The 25,578-nt window shown below is 38.9% G+C and overlaps 2 protein-coding genes across 4 annotated transcripts in view; one reads left to right on the forward strand and one right to left on the reverse strand.

Annotated features, from left to right (window-relative positions):
• Nucleotides 1-18,227, reverse strand: part of OTOG (otogelin) — a 99,159-nt gene extending 80,932 nt beyond the window's left edge. The window contains exons 1-12 of the mRNA XM_014962251.1: nt 18,146-18,227; nt 10,763-10,855; nt 10,392-10,546; nt 9,889-10,007; nt 9,305-9,510; nt 7,614-7,744; nt 6,684-6,790; nt 5,706-5,815; nt 4,793-4,918; nt 3,610-3,718; nt 2,200-2,246; nt 1,224-1,369 (exon numbers count right to left, since the gene is read on the reverse strand). Coding sequence (XP_014817737.1) covers nt 1,224-1,369; nt 2,200-2,246; nt 3,610-3,718; nt 4,793-4,918; nt 5,706-5,815; nt 6,684-6,790; nt 7,614-7,744; nt 9,305-9,510; nt 9,889-10,007; nt 10,392-10,546; nt 10,763-10,855; nt 18,146-18,227 — 1,431 coding nt within the window. The remainder of the gene's footprint in view (nt 1-1,223; nt 1,370-2,199; nt 2,247-3,609; nt 3,719-4,792; nt 4,919-5,705; nt 5,816-6,683; nt 6,791-7,613; nt 7,745-9,304; nt 9,511-9,888; nt 10,008-10,391; nt 10,547-10,762; nt 10,856-18,145) is intronic.
• Nucleotides 18,228-24,582: 6,355 nt separating this feature from the next.
• Nucleotides 24,583-25,578, forward strand: part of USH1C (Usher syndrome 1C) — a 55,562-nt gene continuing 54,566 nt past the window's right edge. The window contains exon 1 of one of the 3 annotated variants that reach the window (XM_014962268.1): nt 24,583-24,632. The gene's annotated coding sequence lies outside the window, so the exon portion shown is untranslated. The remainder of the gene's footprint in view (nt 24,633-25,578) is intronic. The other 2 variants (XM_014962267.1, XM_014962269.1) reach the window with 2 other exon arrangements.

The raw sequence follows: 25,578 nt of genomic DNA on the forward strand, positions 1-25,578 counted from the left end.
TAACTTGTTGCCTGATGACTGTTTATGTCACCAGCTCTGAGGCTCTAGATGACTGGATTCTTTGTGACTCAGAGAGCTAAAATCTCCCCAGGTATTTTCTTTCTACATTTTTAATCTGCTTGAATGAGATGGGACTGATAAGGGCTGTTGGGTTTTTTTGAAACCACATAAAATCTCAAACCATCAAGAAATATGAGATTCTACACTACAAATCTTTTAGCTTCCCATTTCAATTCATTAATTTTTATAAATGAGGAAAAGATAATGGATGGTGCCTAGGGAACTCTAAAGCAGCTCTTCTGCCAAGTGATACATGCTAGTTGATAGTTCAACGCTTGAATACCTGCACTGAAGTCCCACATTCTTGTGTTATAGTATACAAACTGTTCTCACCACCCTCTCACCACTTCTACATTGACAATTAAATTAGCAGCGTGAAGCCCTGGAACATACTACATAAGCCTCTGTTCACACACCTGGCTGTTAATGTCCAGAAAGCTTCACTCGAACATCAGTAAAGTCTATACCTATTAGAGACTGACTAGGCTAGTTTTGTTAATGGCTAGGTGAAGCATGAAGCCCAACATGTAGTAAAAGCCAAGAGAATCTGTTTTTTCACCTACAAACCACTTGAACAGAGACACATTAAGAAAAGTCCCTACACCAGGGTCAAAAAGATGCAAGAATTACTGCAAGGCTCTTTGCAGGTCACATGAGTGCTGCAGAAAGCCCATTCATTTGATAATCACTTTCCCCAACAAAAGTATCACCATAACTAAACCAAAAGGCACACTCCTGTCTGCTTTGCACTGAAATAAGCTTTCTGTAACACAAGAGGGAATGAGATGCACAATACATAGCTGGCACATTACAATAGCAGGTATTTGCTCCAAATCTCTGTTGTCTGTTGATGGGCTTTTCAATAGGTCAGGCTCCTAACCTTGGGCTTCTGCAAGGAGTCCATCACGCCTCACCAAATCAGAATGCTTAGCATAGTCTGCCCTATTTATTGCAAGAAAACATGAGAATTTATGCACAGACATCCTCTGCACTGTTGTTCAACTATTTCATCATTAAAGAAAATCGTTGCTGATGATTAATTTTAATATATTAAATTGCAGGTTGTTTGTTGTCGGGTGGTTTTTTTTTAATACTTTCCCCTTTCCCCCTCGATTAATAAACCTTTCAGGTTATAAACATTACAAGAAGGTTCTAAGCCTTACCTGCCCACAGGGAGCATTTTGCAAGGATACAGTAAACATTCCAGATGTACGGCTTTTTGCTAGAATATATTGGCAGGTAGCTTGGAATGTGTATTTGCGCCCATCAAAGGTCATGAAATGAATGTCTCCTGAAACTGAGCATTCCGCTGACAAACATAACAAACCATGGAATTAAGTATGTAGAAAAGACAGTGTACTCTCAACAGTTATTACTGTTGTAAAGTTCATACACTGCAATACATGCTGCAATTCATAAAGTTGTATTCGTCTTATAACCAGGTACTAGGAACACGATGAGGAACTGAACCTTAGATTTGCTTTTGTGATGGAGTTCCTACCTGATGCCAGGCTTGGATACTGAAACAATTCTTCCCCAGAAGGAAGCAATAATATGTATAATCCCTACATTCTGGGTATTTGATTTTTGGCTCTAAGAAACTGATTTGCAGAAACATTAAGCGCTCCCACAGCTAACTGATAACTCTGAGACCAGTGCTTGAATCAATTGGCAACTGTAAGAACCATGAGGCCAGAGGTACTTTTAACATACAAAATCCTTTTGACCTTAATCTCTGTAGTTCAGCTGCTTATCTGTGAAGTGAGAATAACATCCCTCATTTCACAGGCACGTGAAAATAATTAACTGATATTTGTACAGTACATAGGGGAAAAAAAAGTCATCTTACCATAAGTCTGTCAAATGAAGACTGCAGATGAAACTTTAGCTGAATGACAAGATGGCACTACCTGGTCATTCTACCAGAGACCTTATGGCAATAATACTATGCTAAGCTGAAAGGCAGATGCCTGCTATTCAGACCATTTTAATATTTAATCTACTCTGTGTGTAGATGCTTTTATATATAGCTAGAAATAAAAATTATATAGTGAAATATCACATTATGATCCAAGAGTAATATTTTATCCCAAGTGAAATGTCAATTATTAAAGTTAAGCATTGAAGACTTTCACATACCTGGACATGTAAGATTTGTACAAATCCACTTTCCTCCAATGCAAGTGCTGAAATAAAAACAAAAAGGTTTCATACTGTTTTTTTGGTGAAGTATATATGGCTGTCCCTCAGTTGTTCTTCTCGGATTCCTTCTCTATGAAACGAGCACCAAGTGTCTTGAGTCTCACAAAAGGCTACAAGAGAGCTACCACAGGCGCTAGAGTGCCCGGAAGCTGTGGCAAGAGCTTTTCACAAGGATATGATCAGGTGAAATTTCATTCATACATCCAGTAATATTTTTCTTTTTAGCTCCTTGATAACCATTATAAAAGCTAAGGATGATAAAAACTGAGAATAATAAGCACAAGCAATTTGAATCTTATTACTTTAAAAAAAATAAATTGTTGTGAAAAAAAAAGAAGTTGCACATCTGCAAGCTCATCCATTTTCTTCAGTTAAGTTGATCCAATAAAAAGCATTATCCTTCCTACAAACTTTTCTTTCCAACGTATAAAATTAACTTAGAAATTCTCAAAACAGTAGCTTTGTCTCATAAAAAAGTTAGGCTTTTTGTGTCAAAGTGAGACAACACAAAGAGGAGACAAAGTCAAGTCAAAGAAATTCTCATGTTAAGATTTTGAATTCTAGATTCGCCTTAGTTTGAGGCAGAGTTCAAGATGAAAAGAGCACTAAACATTTCAGTATTCTCCACAATATCTGTCTGAGTTTTACCCCTGTCAGCAATCAGGCAGCTGCTCGCTCACCTCCCTCTTCCCCCCCAACTTTTTCACTCCCAGAAGGATCGAGGGACAAGAGGAGGAAAAAAAAAAAAAAAAAAGAGAGGGAAAGGGAGGAAAAAGGACTCCTGGGTTGATATAAAGACAGTTTCATAGAAACAATAACAGCAAATGAAAAAACAATATTCATCATGACACAGGTCACTCTCGCCACCCAGTGAACTGGCATTGTCCTGAGCAGTGATTGCAGATTCCCACACCCTGACTAACCCCCATTTATATACTGAGCATAACATCTATGGTATAGAGTATTTCATTGACCATTCCGTTGTTCTGTCTATGCGTCTATGGGAAGCTGAAAAAAGTCCTTGATTAGTGTACAAATCACTTAGCAACAACTGAAAACAACAGGTATTATTGATATTCCTTTTAGAGCCATCACTAGAAAAAAAATTAACTCTCTCAGCTGAAACCAGGACTGTCATTTGCTCTTCTTCCACATTAATAGCTCTATAGTTTTTTATCTTTCCCTTCCCTTCATTGCAAAACATATACGGAACAACAGGTTTTGTACATAGAAACAATGAGGACCTATCAGCTTTATTCAATTTTTAACTGAAATAGGCCTTAAAGAAGTTGTCGCTCATGACCATGAAATGATGAAGCCCACAGGGTAAAGAGAAAAATTACTAACCAGTTATTACAATCCTCATAAACCACTGAACCCATTTCAAAGAAACTTCCATGATAGTCACAAGGACAGTCCATAGGCTTGACACACAATTCATTTTCATAAATTAAACCTAAAAGCAATAAAACAAGAAAATAGTGAAATATCTGTACAAATGGCTGATGGAACACTAACAAGTATAGCCAAGAACAACACAAATGGTCATAATAAAACTCTAGACTATTTGGTAGTCATTTTTGCAGAACAAGTGTTCATTTGAAGTATATTAAATAAATATTACATGAACCAAGTCCCTAAATTGCTTAAGATAAACTAGCAATAGTATGAATAACAAGTATTTAATATTGCAGGAGAGTGGGAGGAAATCACCCACACAAATAAACTAAAACCAAAGACACAAACACCAAACCATGCTGCTTTGAGTACCTTTGGTTTCTTTTTTGACACCTTTACAAATCTCTGCCTCTATGTTTTAAGGTACTTTTTGGTCCTTACTCTACAATAATGTTTTTTGCTTTGTTTCTTTTAATTATTCCATTATTAGAGAGCTAGAAGTTAAAAAACTTTACTAGCCCATGAAAAAGAAAACATATGACAAAGATTATCATTCTTATAAGTCATCAGGGTACTTATAAGAGGCAGGACTTGAAGATCCATGGCATAATTTTCTCTGCCCTTTTTTAGATACAATTATGTACTCAAGAGAAGCCAGCAGCAAGGGGAAAACTAGACATCAAAGTATATTTTAGTAATAAGGGTAAGATTTTGCTATAGGCCACATCAGAAAATACCTTACTTGCCAGAACCATACAACAGTATCCCAGTATCAAAACCTGTTTCTGGCCACATCAATGAGTAAGCAACCCACCAAAATGACACCTCCCAACAAAAACCATGCAGCAACCCCCAGAATCAGGACGGCTGCCCTGTGAAAACCAGAGAAAACCCCACTTCTCACTGAAATTGTGGAGCTCTATGGCTAGACTGTGGATCCATACTGAAACCTACTCCCACTAGTTAGAGGGAAGAAAACAAGGGCATTCATCCACACTGTTGGCACTGCATTTATAACGAGCTCCTGTGAATGACTTAATGTAGCCAGGCCCTACATGTATGTAAAATTTGTAGACTACGATTTGAAAGTTATATGGTATCAAGTAAGACGTATTTGAGAAGCAAAACTTGCCATCTGGACAGTAGCATCCATCAATGCAGGGAAGCTTACTGTCAATGCACTGTGATTGTTGATGACATGAAACAGGGCAACAGTTGATGCATTCATTGTAGGTCAAGGGTTCAGGACAGGAAATCACTGAAAAATGGAAACAAGTAGAGAAATGAAAAAGTATTGTGCTATGCCACAGGGCGTAAGTGGTAAGTCAACTGTTGTATCTGTTGTCTAGAGCAATGAAACTATGGCTTTTGTAACACATACACAGAATACACATATTCTGTCCATTAAAGGTGCATTGAGAAGGAAAAGTCTTAAATTACACCAAAGGAGACTCAGGAAAACCTTCTCACAACAAAGCTTTTTAGATATTCAGACCAGCATAAGAAGTGGTAGAACACCCATTAACAAACATTTTTGGAAACATGGGGGGAATCTTCTGTCATGAATGACAAAGCAGTTACGGTCCCATGTTCCAGACAGGCAGACAAATTAGATGATCTCTTTCAAACTTACTTTCTGTTACTTTTAAGATGAAGACTTATGCAAGTGGAATTCAAATTTATTTTTTTACACTCACGACACAAGTTTTATTTATCAGAAATCCTGAGAGAGGAATTTGATGATATTTGAAATGGAAGCTCTATGAAAAACACAATTCTTAAAAAATCTCTGATGTTTAAGTAAGAAGATTCTTAAAACACATTCTAATAAGCTTAGTGCTTTAAATACATTCAGTAAAAATCACACATACACAAATTGAAATGCCATTGCATTCATGTAGCTCAATGTGAGTCCATATTATGCTTTCATTGAGAACTATACAAGTTCAAAATAGGAGGAAGGACAAAGAAGTAAAAAGTATGAAGAGCACTTTTCAAAATACAACTAATAAGCAGTATTTCCAAGTATGAAAGCATCTACATACCACACTGCTGAAAGTGTATTCGCCATCCGTGAAGCGGCTTTCCTGCGTGGGCACATGCTCTGGCATATTCAGTTAATGCTCGACACCAAGTCGCATTATCAACTGCTGACCTTACACAAATAAGAAAGAACATATTATTTTCTACCTACATTTGAACATGCAATCATAACCTCATGAGTGCTCCTGCAATGCACAAACCCAAGTTGTTTAAATCTACTTTAATATTGTTCTGAAGTACTATACTGTTTCTCAAGGTTAAAAGTCTTAAATGGATAAGACTTTTTGCCACACTTGAAGACAGGTCATTAATACATTTGAGACCTGACATCAACTTTCTGAATAAATCCATGAAATCCAGAGATACAGCAGTATAAACAGACTTGAATAAATGTCTTGGTTTTTACAAAAGGAATAATATCCTTCAGAAAACTCACAAGAAAGTGTAAGACACAAGAAAGTGTGACACCATAGTACAAGAAATGGAAATTATCTTCTCCTGTCCTGCCTGTTAATTTAACTAGTTAAGACTGCTTGGACAAGGGGCACAGCAGGTGGTGAAATGATAGCATAAACTCAAAGAGTAATCAAATTCCTCTTTTCATTGTATTAACAGATGGCTTGCAGAGGCCAAACTGACCTACTCACTATTACTTTTCATTAAGGTTAGAAATACTAATGATGTTGCACACTCAGAATCAAAATAGATGCCATATTTCAAGGGATGGTACACAAAAAAATTACGAAAATATCCAGGCCTGATTTTGGCCATCCTTATACCAAGGAAAACAGGAACAACTCCACAGAAGTTTCTGGCAGTAAAACTAGAACAAGTGAGAAAAGCAAGATAAGGAAAGAATGTCAGATGAAAACCAATATGCAGAAAAAGACACGCACTTATTCTGTTAACATTTACAAGTCATTCTCATGATAAAAGGATCATATTATTAGCTATGGAATTACCCAAAACCATTCACTTACAGGCAAAGATCATTGGTGCAGCTTGCCATAAAAGGCAGAGCGCTCACATATTCATGACATTCTTGAAACGGAGGACGTAACAGGATATTACACAGAGCGTATGCCCTCTGAAACGAATGCAATAGCTGTTATGAAGAGATAGTTTTCAAAAATAAACCCAAGCAGAATACTATGGAAATCAGAACAGATATCTCAGTCTGTGAGTAGGAAATGGTTTCCTCTCATCAACTAGAAGCAGTGGCTAGCAACATAATGCTCTCCGTGCCAGAGTATTCATAACATTGAATCTTTTATCCTAGGTCATATCAGTTGGAGTAAAACAGATCCCTTCCCCAAAAAAGGTATAGACCATATTGCAACTAAGCCCAGATGATCTTAAATAGTCTTCATTTTAGTTAATGTACACGATAACAGGCAACAGAAATAAAACATGCCTGGCACCAGCTTTAGTTTCACACCTTCAGTTTAAATTCATTTCATGGTTGTATCTTGAAAATATTACTTAAAAGAAAAAACTACTCCAATGTTATCGACAAAAGCAATAATTCATTTTCTAAACACTGGCAAATTATCTGTGTTCTCATTATGGTTTTGCCTGCCTGCTTCTTTTTATCCTTCCTAAGAGAAGAAATGGAAACCAGCCCCAGAACACACCTCTACTTCACAAGTTTTCACTCATCTAGCCCCAGATTCAAACACTTCTATTGGCTGTTCTGGAGACAATATAATAATCAAAAACATCAAGAGTACAAAAGAAAAGTCAGGGGAAAAGGAAAGGACAAGGGAATCTTTGCTGCAGCAACCATTTCAATCCACCTCTCCAAAGCAGCACTGTGATTATTTCCAGTCTCCTTCAAAAGCGTTAAGTCAAATTCTCACTCTAATTAGAATCACCAACTATTGAAATAATCCCTTTGTGTTGATCCAGACCTGTAGAGATTCACGGCTTTGTGTCAAGCAGGGTGGTTCACTGAGAAGAGATCTATCCCAATTGGGTGTTCCTTGTGGTGGATTTTCCTGCCAACTCTCAACAAATTCTGTTACATCATCTGTCAGTTTTCCTAAATGAGACACACACAGAGTGACACAGACGCTTGGAAGAACAACAGCATTTCTATAGGATTTCCCAGGGAAACATCTCAATAATTAAAACACCACATTAAGCAGAGCACACCAAACCCTTCCTACAATTAAATGAATCAGCTGTTAGCCTGAAGAAAACGTGGCTTTTTAAGAAACAAAAATACTCTTAAAAAGGACTATAATACGACAACTTTAGAATGGCAGAAAGAAGCTTACTCAAGCAATTTGGCAAGGAAGGGCTTTAAGGGACCTTCAGTGGAAGAAAGGAAATAAAAGATGTAATAAACTGTGTAAACATAGGTTCATGCTGTGACTTTGTACGAACCTCCTAACAGAGAGCCTAGAAACCCAAGAAAGATGAGGCATTCCTGGATCACTGCAAGGGTACAAAATGATTGTATACATTAACAAGTAAAGGTGTGACTTTCACACAAGTAGAAATGTCCATGCTAGCTTTAAACTAGCTAAGGAAGGTATTATCCACCATCAACACTGATTACTACTTGAATTACCCATGAATGCATATCTTGGGGATCATGCCATATCTTGCTCCCCAAGCTAATTGGATAAACCTAGTATGCAGCGTATTGACTTGTGCTACAATCACAGCTTTATGTGACTGAGATATCCTGAGTAAGGTGAGAGGGTCAGAGGAAAGTCTCTGAAGGCAATGAGGACAATGAGCTATTGTATCTTGGTATTAATTTAAGAATTTTGATTTAGTACGCAAACTATTTGATGAGGGTAAGTGCTGATATTAGCGCACGGCTGATGCTTTCTAAAATTGAGTGGCACACTTAAACAACTGAGGAAAACCTACTACGTATAGTGCTCTAAGCTTTGAAGTAGTACTCCACAAAAATACCCAAATTTGAAAGAGAAGGAGCAAAGAGTTAAACAGCCCAAAGCGATGATTTCCAGAAATCTTTATCACCTAACCTGAGATACATTTCTGTGGGCCTGATTTTTTCCCCTGGTTTTTATTTTATAGAGGTCTTCACTCAGTATTTATTGAAAACCAAGACTCTTGGAAGTACCTGAAGTTGGTATCCAAGGATCACTGTTCACTTCTGAAAGAGTTTGCATAATGAAGTGCCAGATCAAACAAGATACGGCAGCCTTCATTGATTTGATTCACTAACTAAACTATCAATTTATTTCCAACAGCAATATTGCAAGCTTCCACAGGCTCCTATATAAAATTGCTAAGAGAGCAGCGAACATTTAAAAGTAGATTCTACCTTTCAGTTCCTAGGAAACTGAAGTACAAATACCATCGTAGGCAATGGAGTATTACAGCTTTTTGTCACGCTTTTTAAAGACCTTCCTCCCCAGAGCCCCATCTATACTGAAATTGGCCCTCTTCACTAACAATATCATCTCCCAGAAGTATTTCCATGTCATATTTTCCATTTCAAAAGTTGTCCATCTTATATTCAATTAGCATTACAATTAAAAACTAAGCATAGTAGCATTTAGTTCACCTGAAGATAACTTGTATTAACATAAGAGGAAGTCACCATAAATTAAATACTCACCATAACTTGTTTCAAGGTCATCCTGCAGGATAGCATTATTGTTTCCACACAGGCCATGCGTTTTGCCCAGGTACTCTGGTGCCATTTTGATGTACACTGCAGACGTACCATCCCAAGCCAGAGTAAAGGCATACTGGTGCCTGACTAGGAAGTATCCAGCCAGCTTCTGGATGTGTAAGTTTCCAATAACATAAGGTAACTGTACTCTGAGTAATGAGACCGAATCAAAAACAACTTTACATGAGAAAGTATCATTATTAAAAAAGAAAATACTTGCTGATTTAATGGCTTCCTCATACATCTGAAAATATCTTTTTTAGTGGAATTACTCAATATTTATATTGGTGAAGTTGTAAATAAATGCAAAAATCAAAGTCAACAGTTATGCTTCTTAATAGCACTTATTTAGATATCATGTTTGTCAGACTACTCTGTAGTTGGGGAGTAATTATTACAGTTGTGGTCTGGATAGTGGGGATTTTTTAAGCTACCAACAAAGTGACCTACTTTACATCTTTTATCAGATTGATATCACAGGGTTAGTTACAGAACAACTACAGCATTAGAAACATAAGTGAAATTACCCAAATCCTTTATAGGTGACTTCACTGCTCATCTTTATCTGTTCATCTCCAGAAAAGAACAAACTAATGGACCTTTTGCAGGAGTAAGGAGAAGAATAGCACTCAGGATCATTATTCACCTGTCAAATAAAAGTACTAGCATTAAAGACTTTAATCAAATCTTTGTAATCCATATTACACAACTAATACTCCTCATCCCACTCTCAGCACGTGAGCAAGTAGTCTGTTCCCACTCTTCCCCAAAAACCCAAGTACAATTAGCACTTTTAAAAGCAATCTTTTCACAGCAGCAGCAGGTTTTAAAAGTACATATATCAGTTTCCTTCCATCTAGTTACATTTTATGCTATAATAACCGGTAGCCCACATTGTATTAGAATTACATCTAAATTACATGGTAGAACCCCATACTACCTTCACAAATTATTTTTAATCTCTAAATATTAATGTATTATTAGCAAGTTCAACAACAGCTAAAAGGAAGGTAGAAGTGCAGTCCCTTACCTGTATGGAAAAACTCTGTTCATCTAATTCAGTGTGTCTCACAAGCGCATATGTGGATTTCCCAGGAAAATAATAATAGAGTCCATCAAAAGTTTCAAAATTATATTGACCCCATGTCCTGCATATATGATCTCTTTCAGCACCTGTATTATACACTAACAAAAGGAGGGTCACTTGAGAAGTACCATTGTTTTTCAGATTCAATCTGTAGTTGAGATGTATGTATGTGGCATGCTGTGAAATTTCACCACAGAAAAGAGAGAAAAATACTAGGGCATGAAGGAACCTTTAGGCAAAGGATAGTTATTCTTGTAGATGCGAGAACTCAAGTACAATTCTAGAAACCCTGTTGGTTTTCCCTCTTTACACACCTGTCTGGCATCTTGGTCCAGTTGCATTAAATCGACTGCAGTTGCACAGCTCTCTGTAGGCACATTCACCTCCATTAAAACATGTGAATGACTCTGAGTGGAAAAAAGGTATGTTAAAAATAAATTGTGATAATTTTCATTCTTAACAGTTCTGTCACCAAATGTAACTCCATGAATAACAGGAGATACTGGTTTAACATGTAAATCCAGGAGGATCCCAGAGGCCTCTATAAACAGGAAACATACTGAAAAAGCTTCACCTCAAGAAATACAACAATATGAAGCAAATCTGTCACTCATTTAGAGAGACCCGATCAAAATGGCGTGATATCTGTTACTCTGACGTGGTTTTAGTCCCCTAAGCAATGAATAGAGGAAGTGAACAAGTATTACAAAGCAGAAAAGCACAGTGTCTATATCCTTATATAAAAGACTGCTACAAATAACACTGTGTGGGGAAGCTCAACCAGGATGAGAGCATACTACTCTAGAAATACAGATGTTGACATTCCAGCTCTAAGTCTTTTAGCTGCCTGCCCTCCTTCCATTTTACAACTTTTAAGTAAAACAACCAGAAACACTTTCCGTAAAGACAGAGACCACTGCTCCTGTTCCTAATTTTATTAGAGACAAACTTTTAAGAAAGGAAAAATTTAATGCTTAAGTATAGTGAGCCTACTGTAGAGAAATCAAGCTCCCTAAAATCACGATGACAGTTTTGGTGGAGGGAAAGGTGTTGGATTTTTTATATTTTGTTTTACTTTTTATTTACACTGAGATTATCCCCACCAAAATCTGACAAAACAGTTTTCACAGTCTGAAGACAGACAGGCACAAGCAGAAACAAAGCTTCTTGCTGCTAAGTTTAGACTTTGTGATTAAGTGCTTTTCTAACAATTGTGAAATATTCGCTTATTTCATTAAAATTTGATATTTTAATCTTTAAGTCTCTGTAGGAAAGCATTTTAATTTTAATAATTGAGTATTATGCAATCATTGTAATTTTTACATTTGGATAACAGAAACTGAGGTGTTTTCAAAAAGAAAAAACCCCAAGAAAAAAAAAAAAGGCCATGCTGAAAAGAACAAGGCAGGTAGACAAAGTGAAAAAAAACCCCACTCCTTTCCCTAGCTAGTCCAAATATCTAGCTCCTTTCCCTGCCTGGACAGCGTGACTTCAATTTAAAAACTAATGCAAGCACCGTGTAAAAAGGTCCCTACTTATTCTGACTGAGCTGTCTCATTTACATACTCACAGTGACCAATCTTGTCAAAAGCCTTACTCCTCTTGTCAAGAGAGGCAGACATTGATGTCTTTTATCTTGAGTGTTGCGAGACCTGTGTAATCAGAGCTCGGGTCTCTGTTCTTTGCTTTTCTAAGATTATGCCCTATTGCTTGTCCAGTTACAATAACGTGCAATTAGGCTGCAAGTCATGTTCCTCTTAGCTGTAGAGGAAGTTATCCCCCTTTTGATGTTTCGAGTTGAATGATTCCCCTTTAAGCGGCTCAAGTAACCTGTGTCAAGCCATGTTTATTCAGATTGTGCACACAGTCAACTGATCTGGGGACCCTTCTGTCACTGGGAAGGACCTCCCTTGCTCCCTTATAGAAAGGGAGGGTTAGTCAAATCTGAATTGGAAGTCAAATGACTCAATGATAAGCATTTTCCTCTTTATGAAGTTCTCTTCTGTCTGTACATGTATGATTCTAAGAAAACGCGATAAACATAGCTCTTGCATTCACATATATCCCATTTTACACCACAGTAGCATCTTTCCATATACTACATACACTCCCTCTGTGTGCAAAGGTTATCCTTAGCTAGGTGAAGAGAAGAATACAGTGTCAATTCAGATCACGTTTAGTGTTCGTACTACTGCAAATAACGGGGCCCCTGTTAATCATCCAATTCTGCTCAATTAACACAGAAATACTTTCTCAGGTATCCCAAATAAACATCCTATAACAAAAGGTTCACTCTGATCTTTATCATTAAAGAAATATAAGCTTCCTAAATCAGCTAACCCATATGATCGTGTCACAAGTCTAGGTCCCTCCTAGGGACATGAAAAACATTGTAACACCTGCAGAAAGGGAATGAACACCAAGTCTAAGTAAAGACTAAAATTAGGAAAGGCTATGGAAGAATATTGTGTCCTTCATTTACCTGAAAGTGACCTCTATTAAAAAGTCCTTAGCTCCTTTTTTTCTTTTGAGATTATGCCCAGCTAAGTGCATTGGGTTGGAATCTGAAATTGAAAACTGGTGAGACTTTTCTAGCAGAAAGTGGTAGGCCTAAGTAACATGATTCGACTCGCATAAGTAATAATGTGATTTCTAACCAGTGATGCCATTGCAATCAACAAGTCACTCTGATACTATGGCCATTGTCGCCATGAAGCAACTTATCTCAAATTCCTTCTTTATTGAACAGGGTGAAGATTTGGGATCATCTTATAACATAAGCCTGAATTCTTCTCTGCTCCTCCCATTGCTTAAATACTCTGGTAATTACCATCTGGTAATTACTGAATAGGCTGCAACCCCACTCAATATATGGAAAGGGTTATTTTTGGCCCTTGGGCACCTGGAACACCATTTAGTTCATCTCCCTTCTTAATTCTTCGGTGTCAGGCAGTGAGAGCCTTCAGGTCAGAGCAGTAGCAGAACCTCACACCCGTTATTTATCACAGCCTCTGGAAAAGTGAGACCAGTCTAGGCTGTTTGCATTTCATTGCAAGTGTTTCATGGAGATCAGTCCAAGCTTCACTGAAGTGTTGCTCTGTGAAAAAAGATGCTTTAATAGCATCATGTAGACCTGAAGAAAGGAAGTTCCAAAACTGTAGTTGAAATACAGTACAGTCCGCCCCAACTCTGGCTGGCCTTTAAATGTTTGTCACCTGGGCTCCAAGCACAAGTTCTGCCAATTTCACATGATAAAAGTTCAAAGACATGTTGCATCTTCATCCAAATATGCATTTATTTCAAAATATGCTTATGGATGCAAAATTTTGTGGGTTTGTATCTATGATATTGTGTCTACTTAATTTATTATAATTTCTTACATTACTATTTCTCAGTACTTCCTACTTACATGAGGACATTAATTATTACTTTTGTTAGTACTTACGATCTCACAGAATACCAGGTTGGAAGGCACCTCAAGGATCATCATCTAATCCAAACTTTCTTGGCATAAGCAACTGAACTTATTTCAGTTGCAAATCAACTGTATTTCAGGGTATGGTCACCCATGATTTGTTCTTCAGATCTTCCAACATGTTTATTAAGAATAAAATTAGAAGAGCTGAAAGTAATTTATGTAGTATGAAGCCCTTCAGCATAAAATGAGATACAGCCATTGAAGAAGAGCTCTACTCTTGGAGCATAAAGAGGTAACTGCAAAGAAAGCATGTATCTGTATCCCATATGAAAGTTAAAATACTAAATCAAAGAGACATCTAAATTAAAGTTTTTTCACAAAGTAAAAGCAAGTCAACACACTCAAGAACGTGCCTGAGTACTCAAATTACCATGCACATCAACTTTGAAATGCTTGAGTCTTGTTTAAAGCATCACATCAATCCAGTTGCTGCAACCAAATTTTGACCTCACTGTAATACACCATTATCATCAATATGCTATTAATTCTTTAAGATTTCTGACTGATGTGGGCCTTCCTATGGATATATTTCTGTAAAACATTAAACACTTCCTAGTGTTGGAATTCTGTATTTTGTTACTGTTTAAGAAACAGTGTGAAAAAATCTGCTTAATGCAAATCACTGAAGACAGGTTTCCTTTCAGGATATTAATTATTAGATTCAGTTGAACGGAAAAATTGCAGCATGAAAGATTAATTTAGAGATCCAAAAGTGATCAAGTTTTACTTCATCTAGGTAGGCACAAAACCAACCTATTCACTCAGTTCTGATGATTCTGCCTATTTACCAACTTCGGCCCACACAGTTTCAGAGCTCCAGAGAGCCACTTGCAGAAATAGACAAAGACTTTATAGTTTTCAGGATTCTTTACAGATGGCATATTTTAAAAGCTTTATGCAAGTGTATAAGAGGTCTGTCTGAAGGTTATCAAACTACTAAAAAGACTGATATTTTAAAAATCAGCAAATTTTATTTTGAAATGGAAAAGGGAAAAAACAAAGCAGTTGGGGATAAAAATTTGCAAGAAACTTCAACTAGAACCTATAGCCATGCATAAAAGGATAGTAAGTATGCTTAAAATTCAATATTTAAGCTTTTGCTGTCAACATTCTTGAAAGTCTGTCTTTTGGAACTCTGTGTAACTTCCATTGCCCAGTTTCTCTAGAAAGCTTTCAGGTGTCCTTTTGACTATGGGTAAACTAATAAAGCTAATATTTCTTGCATTATCCTTTATCTGTCATAGTCTTTGACAACATCTGTAATGTCACAAGTTTTATGTGGCATACAGGCTTCAACAGCACGCAATACAGCCTCAAAATGAGGACAAAGATCTCATTACACCAGGATGTAAAATTTTCCTTCTTAAGATTGAGGCGAACGAGTAGGATGTAATTTTAATCCTGCAATACTAAGAGCCTTCCATTTGGCTGCAAATTTTCTGCTCTGGTGCACCTCTTTGAAATCAGCACACATTGTAAGGGACAAGTATCTTCTATAGTAACAGTGACTTTAAACATTAAAGACTCATGCTTGCCATAGCATTTCAACACAGGAAAATTTGAACTGTTTCACCTGTTCAGAATTTTCAGCAGTAGTTTGAAACTTATTTCCAGAAGCAATTTGGTTTGCCTGTCCCAGGTTCTTCTTATGCTTTAGCTCTTTGTTTGTTTTGCTTGGTTTTGTTGGGGGTTTTTTGTTTGTTTAACTTTGCATGAAAAACAGATTTGTGTGGAAGGAAGTTACAAGTTTAACAGCTGTGTAAACTACATGTTAACTGCTGCCAGTTACTCTGAAAAATATTTCAAAATGTTACAAGAAACATTTAAGTTCAAGAAACAAACACAACAATTTCTCTCTTGGCATTTACCTCTACCAAAATTTTTGTTCCTTTAACATATAAGGCATTATATCGCTTTCTAAACTGCTTTTGGTTGACTAAAATAACACAAAGGTAAAGAGATATATTACACAATAATCATCACCCATCACACAAAAAAATTCCACATAAAACACGTTGGGTTCTATATAGTGTCAGTTATAGGAAGCAAGAAAAAAAAAAGGTGTTGCAACAAGATTTGACTATAATACGATGAAATATAAGTCCATTATAATCACAGTTTTATAAGTATGTAATAGAATAATTTTCATAGAGACATTAAAATAGAGAAAGAAGCTGACAAACTAAAAAAAACCACACAAAACCCCCTCCACTTTATTATTTCATATGTCTCCAGATTAGTGCAAATTCCAGTCCATGGGTAGAGCTATAGCAGCTTGCAACTCTATTCAAATAAGAAGGGACAAAACAAAACTATTGTTCTAAACATTTAGAGCGTGTTACCGAAACTCCTGCACAAAGCGTATCAGGTTGTTCTTTTGTTTTGCTTTTAATATGTCTTTCGTGCACAGACAGCAATGGATTCCATTTCCCACACAGTTTACTGGAATTTCAAAAAGAAACTTCCAAGAGTAGGTATTCCACAGTTCAAAGAATTTCATAATCCTGATTTTCTTTGCCTTCAAGTATGGGCAACCATCAATCATTTTTAAATAATGTCTCCAAAAACATTGTCTTACAGAGCAAGTACATCAGAAATGGAAAATCCTTATGAAATATTTTTGCCCCATAGAAATAGGCATTAGAAAGAAAACAGGAAGTCTGTCCTACCACATCTGCAGAGGGCAATGAAACCTAGCTCTTACCATCATAACTACATTCCCCTGTAAAAGTTTAGGCATATGATGGGTAGACTTGTTACCCATTTCACTCTCCTTCCTTCTAGATTTGTTCCTGCCTTTCTTCAATATTAGGCCTACTTAATAAGCCATAAACTTACACATAAACCATTTGTAAGAGTCTTGCCAAGGCTTTATGTGCAAGTTTATTATCGCACACTTGAACAGTAGCACAGTTCATCTTAAAGGTTTTTTTTCCAGCCGGTTACTCTGAAGCAGAACATGAAATCCACTAGTTCCATTAAAGGAATTTTCACTTGGCAAAAAGATAAACCCAGGGAACCAAACAATAATTATGGCAACAAACTTCTTAGCATGATTTGCACATCCTCTCTTTGGAACCCACTTTATTTGGTCAAAAAAAAAAAAAGAGCTAAGAAAAGAACTACTTGGTCTATAAGGTGGTGCAACTCTCAAAAGCAGAGGATTTTTACTGGTATAGCCTATATAGAACAATTTTTTCATACACAATATAGCCTATATAGAACAATTTTTTCATACACAATAAATATGATATTTTTCATATACTGGAGAGGTTAATAGGCAACAGCTTTTTAGTAATATTATGCTTCTCTAGCCCCTTCTATTATTCCTCCACATTCAACCACACACTCCTTAAAAGCTTCTGAAAACAGAATGTATTAACCAGAGAAATTAAAAATTTTTGGAGATAACACAACCCTAATCACAATCGATCAGTCCAGTCCACGCATCAGTCTTGCATTTTGTGCTATAAAACCAGGGGATGCTACATTCATGACTAGGTAGACCCCACATACAATGCAACCAATCAGGCTGACTGATGAGAAACAAGATGTTTTGCAACACTAACTAAAATTACTCTGAATTACTTTTGCTCATGTTTCTCCTTTGCACAAGACAAGAATGGCACAGGCTCTACAGAGAAGCTAATACACAGGATCTTTACCCTTGACTAAAGAGATTTAAGCCTGCGCACTTTACCACCAAAAATAAGATGAACCAAAAAAGACAAGATGCAAATTCCTCAAGCAAATGCCCACCACTGCAAGCTGGTAGCTATGAGTACCTTAACCTGCTAACCCATAGATTACACACACAAAAGCATCCATTGATTACCTCAGCAAAAAAGACACAAGAAACCTTCAAGCACAGAAGAGATACAGCACAGGTGATTTAATGGCATCTAGGCAGCAATCCACATTTTTAGGTATATCACTACAAAAGCCTATTTCCCTGCTGAAAGCTCTTTGGTAGAAAAACTGCAGTTAGAAACAGTCTTTCAAATGACCAAACCAAAACCAGGTATAAACTTAAAGCTAGGTCAAGCCCCATGACAAACTGTCATATTCCTGTAGTCATTTGAGGCCAACTAAGGTAGAGCCCCCTTATCCCGAAGGCCTGTATTAGCTATTTTAGGTTTTTAGTTCATAAAAATAATTAAATGATGCAGAATATAAAGGACAACTGAAGGTATTTCATGTAGAAACATAAATAACTTACTGGATGGTCCACATTTCATATTGTGAAGTCTCCTGTTTTGAGATAACGATATTGTAGTAGATGAAGCATTATAAACTGCCATTCCAGACTCCTTTCAGAAAGAACAAAGAAAGCAGCAGCTGTAACCAAAACACTTTAAAAAAATTTTCTTCAAAGTTTATCAGTAAGTTTACCATTTTCAGTAAGCTCACTGCTTCATACTGGCTTACTAAAAAATTATCAAAAACCACCATTGTAAAAAGTACAGTCACTCTACTCAAGATTCCATTAAAGGACCGAAGTACCTTATGCCTGAAGACAGCAGGCAGATTTTAAGCCAGTTAAAACAAAATGCCTAAAACTGCAGATCCAAACACTGTCCTCTGCACCCTTCTCCATACTCCTTTTACTCTCAGTTACAGCCTCTGCACTATCAAGTGTATTTAACATAATTCTCAGCCAAGCATTCTGCTGTTTTGGAAATTCTTATCACTCAGTTATTTAAAATAATGTTTAAGTACATGTGTGCATAAATCACTAAATATCATAATAATTAACAAAATGCCTTGTAAGGTCCTAAATTTACATTATTTTCCAAGAACCTGACCCAAACCACAGCAAAATCAATAGTTTTTGTTTTGTTTTCAAAGTGTTTCATACCATATTCTCCTTAATCTTTTCTTGTTATTCTAACATCCAAAAAATATATGATGACAGACAAAAGCTTTTGTCTCTTGTGTTTCCTTTCTCATAAGCACTTCTGCCTTCAACAGTCAGCAGCAAAGTATCTTGAGTTTTCTTGCATTGTGGTAAACAAAGCTTCCTTTTTTCTCCAATAAATTGGCCTTTGGAACTCCAGTGTTTCTAGTCTATTAGACTTCGTAATCATTTTTATAAATTGTTATGTCGTGATACTTTGACTCCCCTGCTCATTCTTGACATATTAATTAATCCAACTTCTACTTCATTCTTCCCTCTCTCTGTGATATCAGCCACATCACAATCCCTCCACTCTCTTTCCAAACTCAAATTATTTAGAGTGGCACCTGTATCACTTCTGAACCACAAATAAATGGAGTCTCATCAGAATATCATGACAAGAACTCACATCAATACTTTGGGGGTAGAAGGGGTAAGAACCCACAGGTTAGCTGGTAACAGCTTAAAAGTCAGGCATCGCTAGTCACCTGACAGCTTCCAGGTAAATTGGAGGGACAACATTCTTTCACAGCATTTTACTGATGTATGGTGAATAGTTAAGGTGTGATGTGTAAGTGTACAAGTTCCTTCTCATCTTCTTGCAAGTGCAAAGTTTTAGCACTTTACTTAAATTTTATTACCTTCCCTAGCCCATTTACAAAGAAGTGGGACTAGGTACAAATTCAGTTATTTATACAAAGAGGTACTATAGATAGGATATTGGAAATTGCCCTTTAAGACGAAACTTGGAGTGTTCAGGTTCAAGGAAACTTGAGACCAAAGACAACACATCTTAAAGGGAGCATTTTAATGACAGAAAGATACAGGACAGCACCTGAGCATGTATAACTTGTTTAATATATCTCACAACTTTTCTTTGAGAGGAAAAAATATCCAAGACATTTTATGTATTACTCAGAAAATAATTTCCATACTAGCTCTTGTAAAAAATATGCTTTAAGGGAATAATATTAATTTGTGGATTTAGTCTGCCCAAAGCCATCAGTCCTGTAAAATGTGTTTTCATGCAGAAGTGAAAGCAGTATCAACACTGATTTATAAAGATGCCTTAAAAAGTTCTTCAAAACTTAAAAACATTTCCTTAAAAAACAAAATTCAGCAATACATCAAATCACAAAAGCCAATTCAGCCTATGTAATCTACTTGAGAAAACAGAAGAGCACACCTCATTAACCAAGTTACAAAAGTCCATTGATATTTTGTCAATGACATGGTTTCATTGCCTTGCTCATGACAGGCAGAAGTACATGTTCTGGTTAGTATGCCTTGGTCAAAACCATATTACTCACCTTCCCTATAACCTGCCGTCTTTGTTCTAGAACTGCCTACGTCTAGGGTGACTAACACTTTTCTCAATTTAATATGAACTTTTTGATCCTCTGAAGCCACCGATTTAGGACAGTAAGTTTTTCCTTATTAAAGATATATCTAATCACATTTACCTAGTTTACTTAATGAAGTAACACAAATGTAACAGTCATTTATTATTTCTTCACCTCATGAAGAGCAGTAGCTATATCCTCTAAAACATTCATATTTCAGAGACCCATTAATTACAGAATACAGTTTCCATTAAGGGAAATTCAGTGACAAGATCAGTACCTGCTAATAAACAGTATTAGCTACAATGTATGATGTCTACAATTATATAAATAACTATGCAAAATATTTCCAAAATAACACTAAAAACAGAACCAGCTATTTCTACATAGTTTTACCTAAGGACTTGGTTAGATTTATTTTATTTAATTTTCATGCTCTAGAGTTTTATCATACATATTTCTCACTCCTTTGCACAATTCTGCAAAGTATTTTTAAAACAGCAGATGCTTTTTGTGTTCTAAATATGTTTAGACATTTGACTGAAAACCAATCTCAGAAGTTATGTCATTAACTAAATCTTCATGGACATAAAATTCTGCTGAGGGCTTAACCACCATCGCTTAGTGTTGCTTCACTTCTTTCTCATGAAGCAGCTTATTAAAAGTAAGAACATGTAAAGATGCATTATTGTTGGGTTTAAACAGTTAAAATGGCTAGAGCAACTACTCTTCAGGTTCTTACCTTCCTAAAACTAACATTGATTATTTTTTCTTTCTCCTAAGCATATTTCCTACTGAAGATTTCTGCTCAGGGGGCTAGCACATAAGGAAACAAAGAGTCTATTACTTTATCTTTAATTCTTGGGGAGGGAGGACCTCAAGCCACAAGCATTTGCTCATTTTGGTGGTTGATTTTGTTACCTGTTTGTAGTCATGTGGCACATTTTTCTCTTCTCAGAGCTCTTCCCAGAAAGAGCGGGGAGAAAGCAGAAAGAAAGATAACTCCTGTGCAGAGCCACAAACAAGGGCTATAAAGCAAACTCCTTTTCCCACCCTCAAACAAGGGAGCGGGAACTACATACACTAATTACATTTCAGCAACATGCCATGAATGATATAGTCGGGCTGCCAAGATAAACCACATCCAAAAGCCCACACTGAGTTGTAGTGATCCGATACTGGAGCTCGTTTACTTCCACTGAGAAGCAAAAAGGCTCCCACAAAGCGATTATCGCTGGAGGAGCCAGACCAGACAGCAGCTTTCTTCGGAGCAAGGGTGCTACATACTACATGTAACTTTCTGAACGAGCTGAAGCTCTACCTGCTGTCTTCCCTCACTGTTTAAATGCTTTAAGCCCCAAAGCTTCCTTTTGTTCATGACTGACATCTGTTATGGCCAGGATAAAACACACTCTCAATGCAGTCCGAAGGGCCAGTCCTGAAGAATCACAAAGGGTAGGACAGCCCTCAGAACCACTGGCGGTGTCACGGCAATACACAGATATGTCCAGGTGAGACAGGAGTAACGCCGCTGACAGCCGAACACCTGTCTGTCCCTCAGGCCGCCGCTGCCAACCAGCCCCTCCGGCGGCGGCGCAGGGCGGGAAAGTCGGGCACCGTCCCGGGCCACCAGCGACAGCACCAGCTCGCCTCCGCAGCTCTGGTGCGAGGCAACCGACGGCGGGAAGAGGCTGCTCTCCTGGTGCGGGGCAACTCAAAGGAAAAACGCAACTCCCGGCGGCCTCGTCTCCACCGAGGAGCCGTCGCGGCGCCCGCCCCGCACCGTGCCGTGCCCGCCCGCCGCCCGGCCCGCGTCCCCTACCTGCGTCGCCGCGGCGAGGCTGCCCCCTCTCCGAGGTCCCGCGGTGCTGCCTCGGCTGAGGGCGGGAGAGCAGAGCTGGGTTTACTCAGCCCAGGCAGGCAGCCCACCTCACCCCACCCGCCCCAGGGGCTGCCGGCCGCGCACAGCGCCGGGGAGAGGGGACCCCGCTGCGCCCCGGCCGGTCCTTACCTGGGGAGCGGTAAGTGCCCGCCGACAGGGAGCTGGGCCCGGGCGCCCCACGGAGACAGAGCTGGAAGGCAAAGGTACCGGGTTAGCGATGGCCAGGACTACCCTTCATCCTCCCTCCCGTCCCCGGCGGGAGGCTCACCCGGCGGCAGCCAGGCGCACAGCAGCGCCCCGAGGAGGAGCCGGGCCTCCATACGGGCTGGCGGGCAGCAGAGGCGGCTTCCCACAAAGCTGCGGCCCTCAGCGCCGGCCGCTACCTGCGCCCTGGGCTCATCCCGCCCTCCCGGGCGGGGCGGCCGGGGGGTTTATGAGCCGCCCGCCCTCCGCCCCCGGCCCTTCCCTCAGCACCCACCCCGGACACCGCCCCTCGCCCCGCAACGGTGCTCCCGGGCCGGCCGCCGCCCCGGCAGCCGAGCGGCTCCGGCCCCGCTAAGGCTTCTCCCCGGCTGCCCCTGCCGGGTGCTGACCGCTCCGGCTCCTCACGTTTATTGACACTTTCCCGCCCTTTTGGAGTTTAGGAAATGATTTCGTTGACCGGGAGCCGAGAGCTCCGCGGTGGGGTGCGGTGTGAGGCTGCGCCCCACCTCTAGCGCGAAGGGCCCTGGGGCGCCTTTGCCTTGTCTCCTGGGGCTGCAGCACGGCTGGGAGCGGCCGGCCTGGGGAGCGCTGCCGCTGGTGCCGGGGGCAGCCGGCCTTATGGGGGTGCTTATGGGGGAGTGCTGGCCCCGGCCCGCTGAAACGGGTGTCAGAACCCGAGTAACGAAGGGCAGGAGCAAGACACGGACTGCATGCAGCAGGCAGCTAACGCAGAGGGATTGTTTCCATAGGTTCTGACCACTTTTTGTTACTATAAATTAACACTCCTGAATTCGGAGCTCTTTGTGGACCCTCTTCTAGGTTTATTTTTCCTTTTTTCTTTGTCGTTACATTTGCTGTCTGTTTTGCCTTTCTTCCCTTTCCTCTCCTCTCTTCCCATCGCCGTTACCTTTTTTTTTGTTCTTTTCCCTTTCCCATCTGCTGCCGCCTCTCTCCCCATCATTCTTCAGGTTTGCATATCTTATAACAGAAGCTTTAGAAGCTGCCCATGCCAGGTGAGAAACTGTCTCAGATGAAAAGGGGCCTTTTCTGACTGCTTTGGGAAGTCTGTTAACAGCAAGTCATTAAAAAGATCTCTTTTCTGCCTTTGTAATTTGTCCCTGTGGATTGTGTTTCTTGCTGCAACAAGTGTTTAATTTCTAATGAAATGATGGAAAACTAGTGATGTTTTCACCGAGAATTCTGTTCTCTCCTGTAAATGTTGGAGGGAGAATGTGTATGAGAGAAAAGAAAGTGAGACAGAAAAGACATTCTTTTACTTTAGTACAGCCTTTTCCCAACAACCCCAAACAGATATTTAGAACTATGTGCTAGCCTCAGCCTGTAGCAGAGTCCATCTACTCTGAGTGCACCATGCACTTGTCTTAGGTGCATTTTCTCTGATCCAGACTACATTAATGGAACTAGAGAAAGCAGACCAAGAGCAACAGGAGTCAGCTTACACAACATACATTTTAATGTACTGCTTTGCTTACTAACTAGGCTGCCCACTTTACTAATTTTCCCTTAATGCCACAAGTAGCAAACTTGAAACTTTTACAGCTAATTTAGATGAAATTTGACTTCTTACCTTGAAATATTTCATTATCCAAAAAATAATAAACAGTCATAATTGTACCATGTTTAAATTTGACATATTTGAAGTAATGGAAACTTCAGAACAATCTCAAATTTTCTGATCATCAACCTTCCAGTTCTGGAACATGGGATAGATTTGTGGGTTTGTTTGCTTTGTATTTATGCACAGAATTCATGTAACAGAGCAGACTAACAGTCCACCAACTTTGTTTTCCTTTCTGTGATGTGTCCTGTATCTGATGATTCAGAGCAGTTTTCACATCACCAAATTAAGTTAACTCTACAGGATTTTACTACATGGAGGAGTTTCTGGCTCCTGGAAAATTTATCTGTATGATAAAGTCACTTTCTTTCACATGTACGTAACTTTCAGCTTGTAAACAATCTATTCCCATAAAGTCTTCTAGAAGTGGTTGATAGATATCAATGACTGTTATAGTCTATATATAAATTTAAAGGCATGGTATTTTATGTGTCCTTTAAATTTCATCTATCTTCTTCCATCTCTTTTCAAATATAATTTTATTTTGCATATGCAGTGTGTCTAATGCTTGGATAGGATAGCTTTTCAATATTGTGTGGTACTGGAACTTGGGTAGAAGACAAATGATTTGTGTACCAGTAGTTGCATTTCTAAAAGAAAATTGTTTTCTGAAAACAGTTTTTGTATTTGTACACAGGCTTAAAATGCATTCTTCTCTTATCCCTGACACCTGATATGAGAAATGGGTAGTGTATATCCCACTGAATTGTTCCGATACAGCAGAGCCATCTTCTGAAACAGGTAAGAGCAATTTCTCAAGGAGCTGGTGTAGCTTACAAAGGTTATAAAACAGAAATAATAAAACAGATTCCAGTTTGTATTTGGCAATATGAATTTTTTTTTTTTTAGCATGCCATATTCATACAAGCTTCCACTCTGTCAGAAGGAGAAGCAGTGTGCTTACCTGTGCTTACCTAAACCCCGTTCTCTCTGGAGTTCTGTGGGTAAAGTTGATGCTGCAGGGCAATTTAGGGACATAAGTTAGCAGGTCTCCTCCACTTGCTTCTGGCCTTGATTGTAGAAGTCTTTATTATCATGTAATATAGTAGGGAAAGTGGGAGAAGAACCAGCCCAAGACAAAATAATGTAAAAGAGATGAGTCTGAAATTGGCTCCTTTTCAGGTACTCTGAGCTTGATTCTTATAAAGTTCCTTACAGCAGGCATGTCAGAGGCCACATTCAAAAGCAACAATATTCTGTTAGTGGGGAAGGCTGGTGGAAATCAGTCTTAGACAGTGATACGTCACCCTGTTTACCTGAAAATGAAATTAAAAAAAATATATATATTATTTGCAGTAGAGAAATTTATTGAAGCAAATTCTCCTCCCACTCTCCCCCCCACACCCCGATGTTAGCATGCTGTAAATTTCACATCCTTGTGCTCTTCTTAAATAGTATGGCTAGCGGGGTACATGCCTGCAAACGCCAAAGAGCAGTTTGGGTGTGAGCTCTGTGCCGCATGAGCAGCACCGGCTTGAAAAATCAGCCCAGGGAAAAGGCCCGGTACCGCACCGGCTGCGAGGGGGGTGTTTCTTTCGCTTTTTTTTTCTCGTTTTGCTTTGGCCTTAAACAACCAAAGCCCGGGGTCGCAGGGAGGTTATTGCTCGTACCGCTAAAGCCGCGGAGGCGGCCGGGGGCCGGGGACGCTGTCGGCGGCGGCAGGCGCGAGCGGCGGGCGCGCCTCCCA

The sequence above is a fragment of the Calidris pugnax genome, unplaced genomic scaffold, assembly GCF_001431845.1.
Source record: "Calidris pugnax isolate Ruff unplaced genomic scaffold, ASM143184v1 scaffold593, whole genome shotgun sequence".
Classification (NCBI taxonomy): domain Eukaryota; kingdom Metazoa; phylum Chordata; class Aves; order Charadriiformes; family Scolopacidae; genus Calidris; species Calidris pugnax.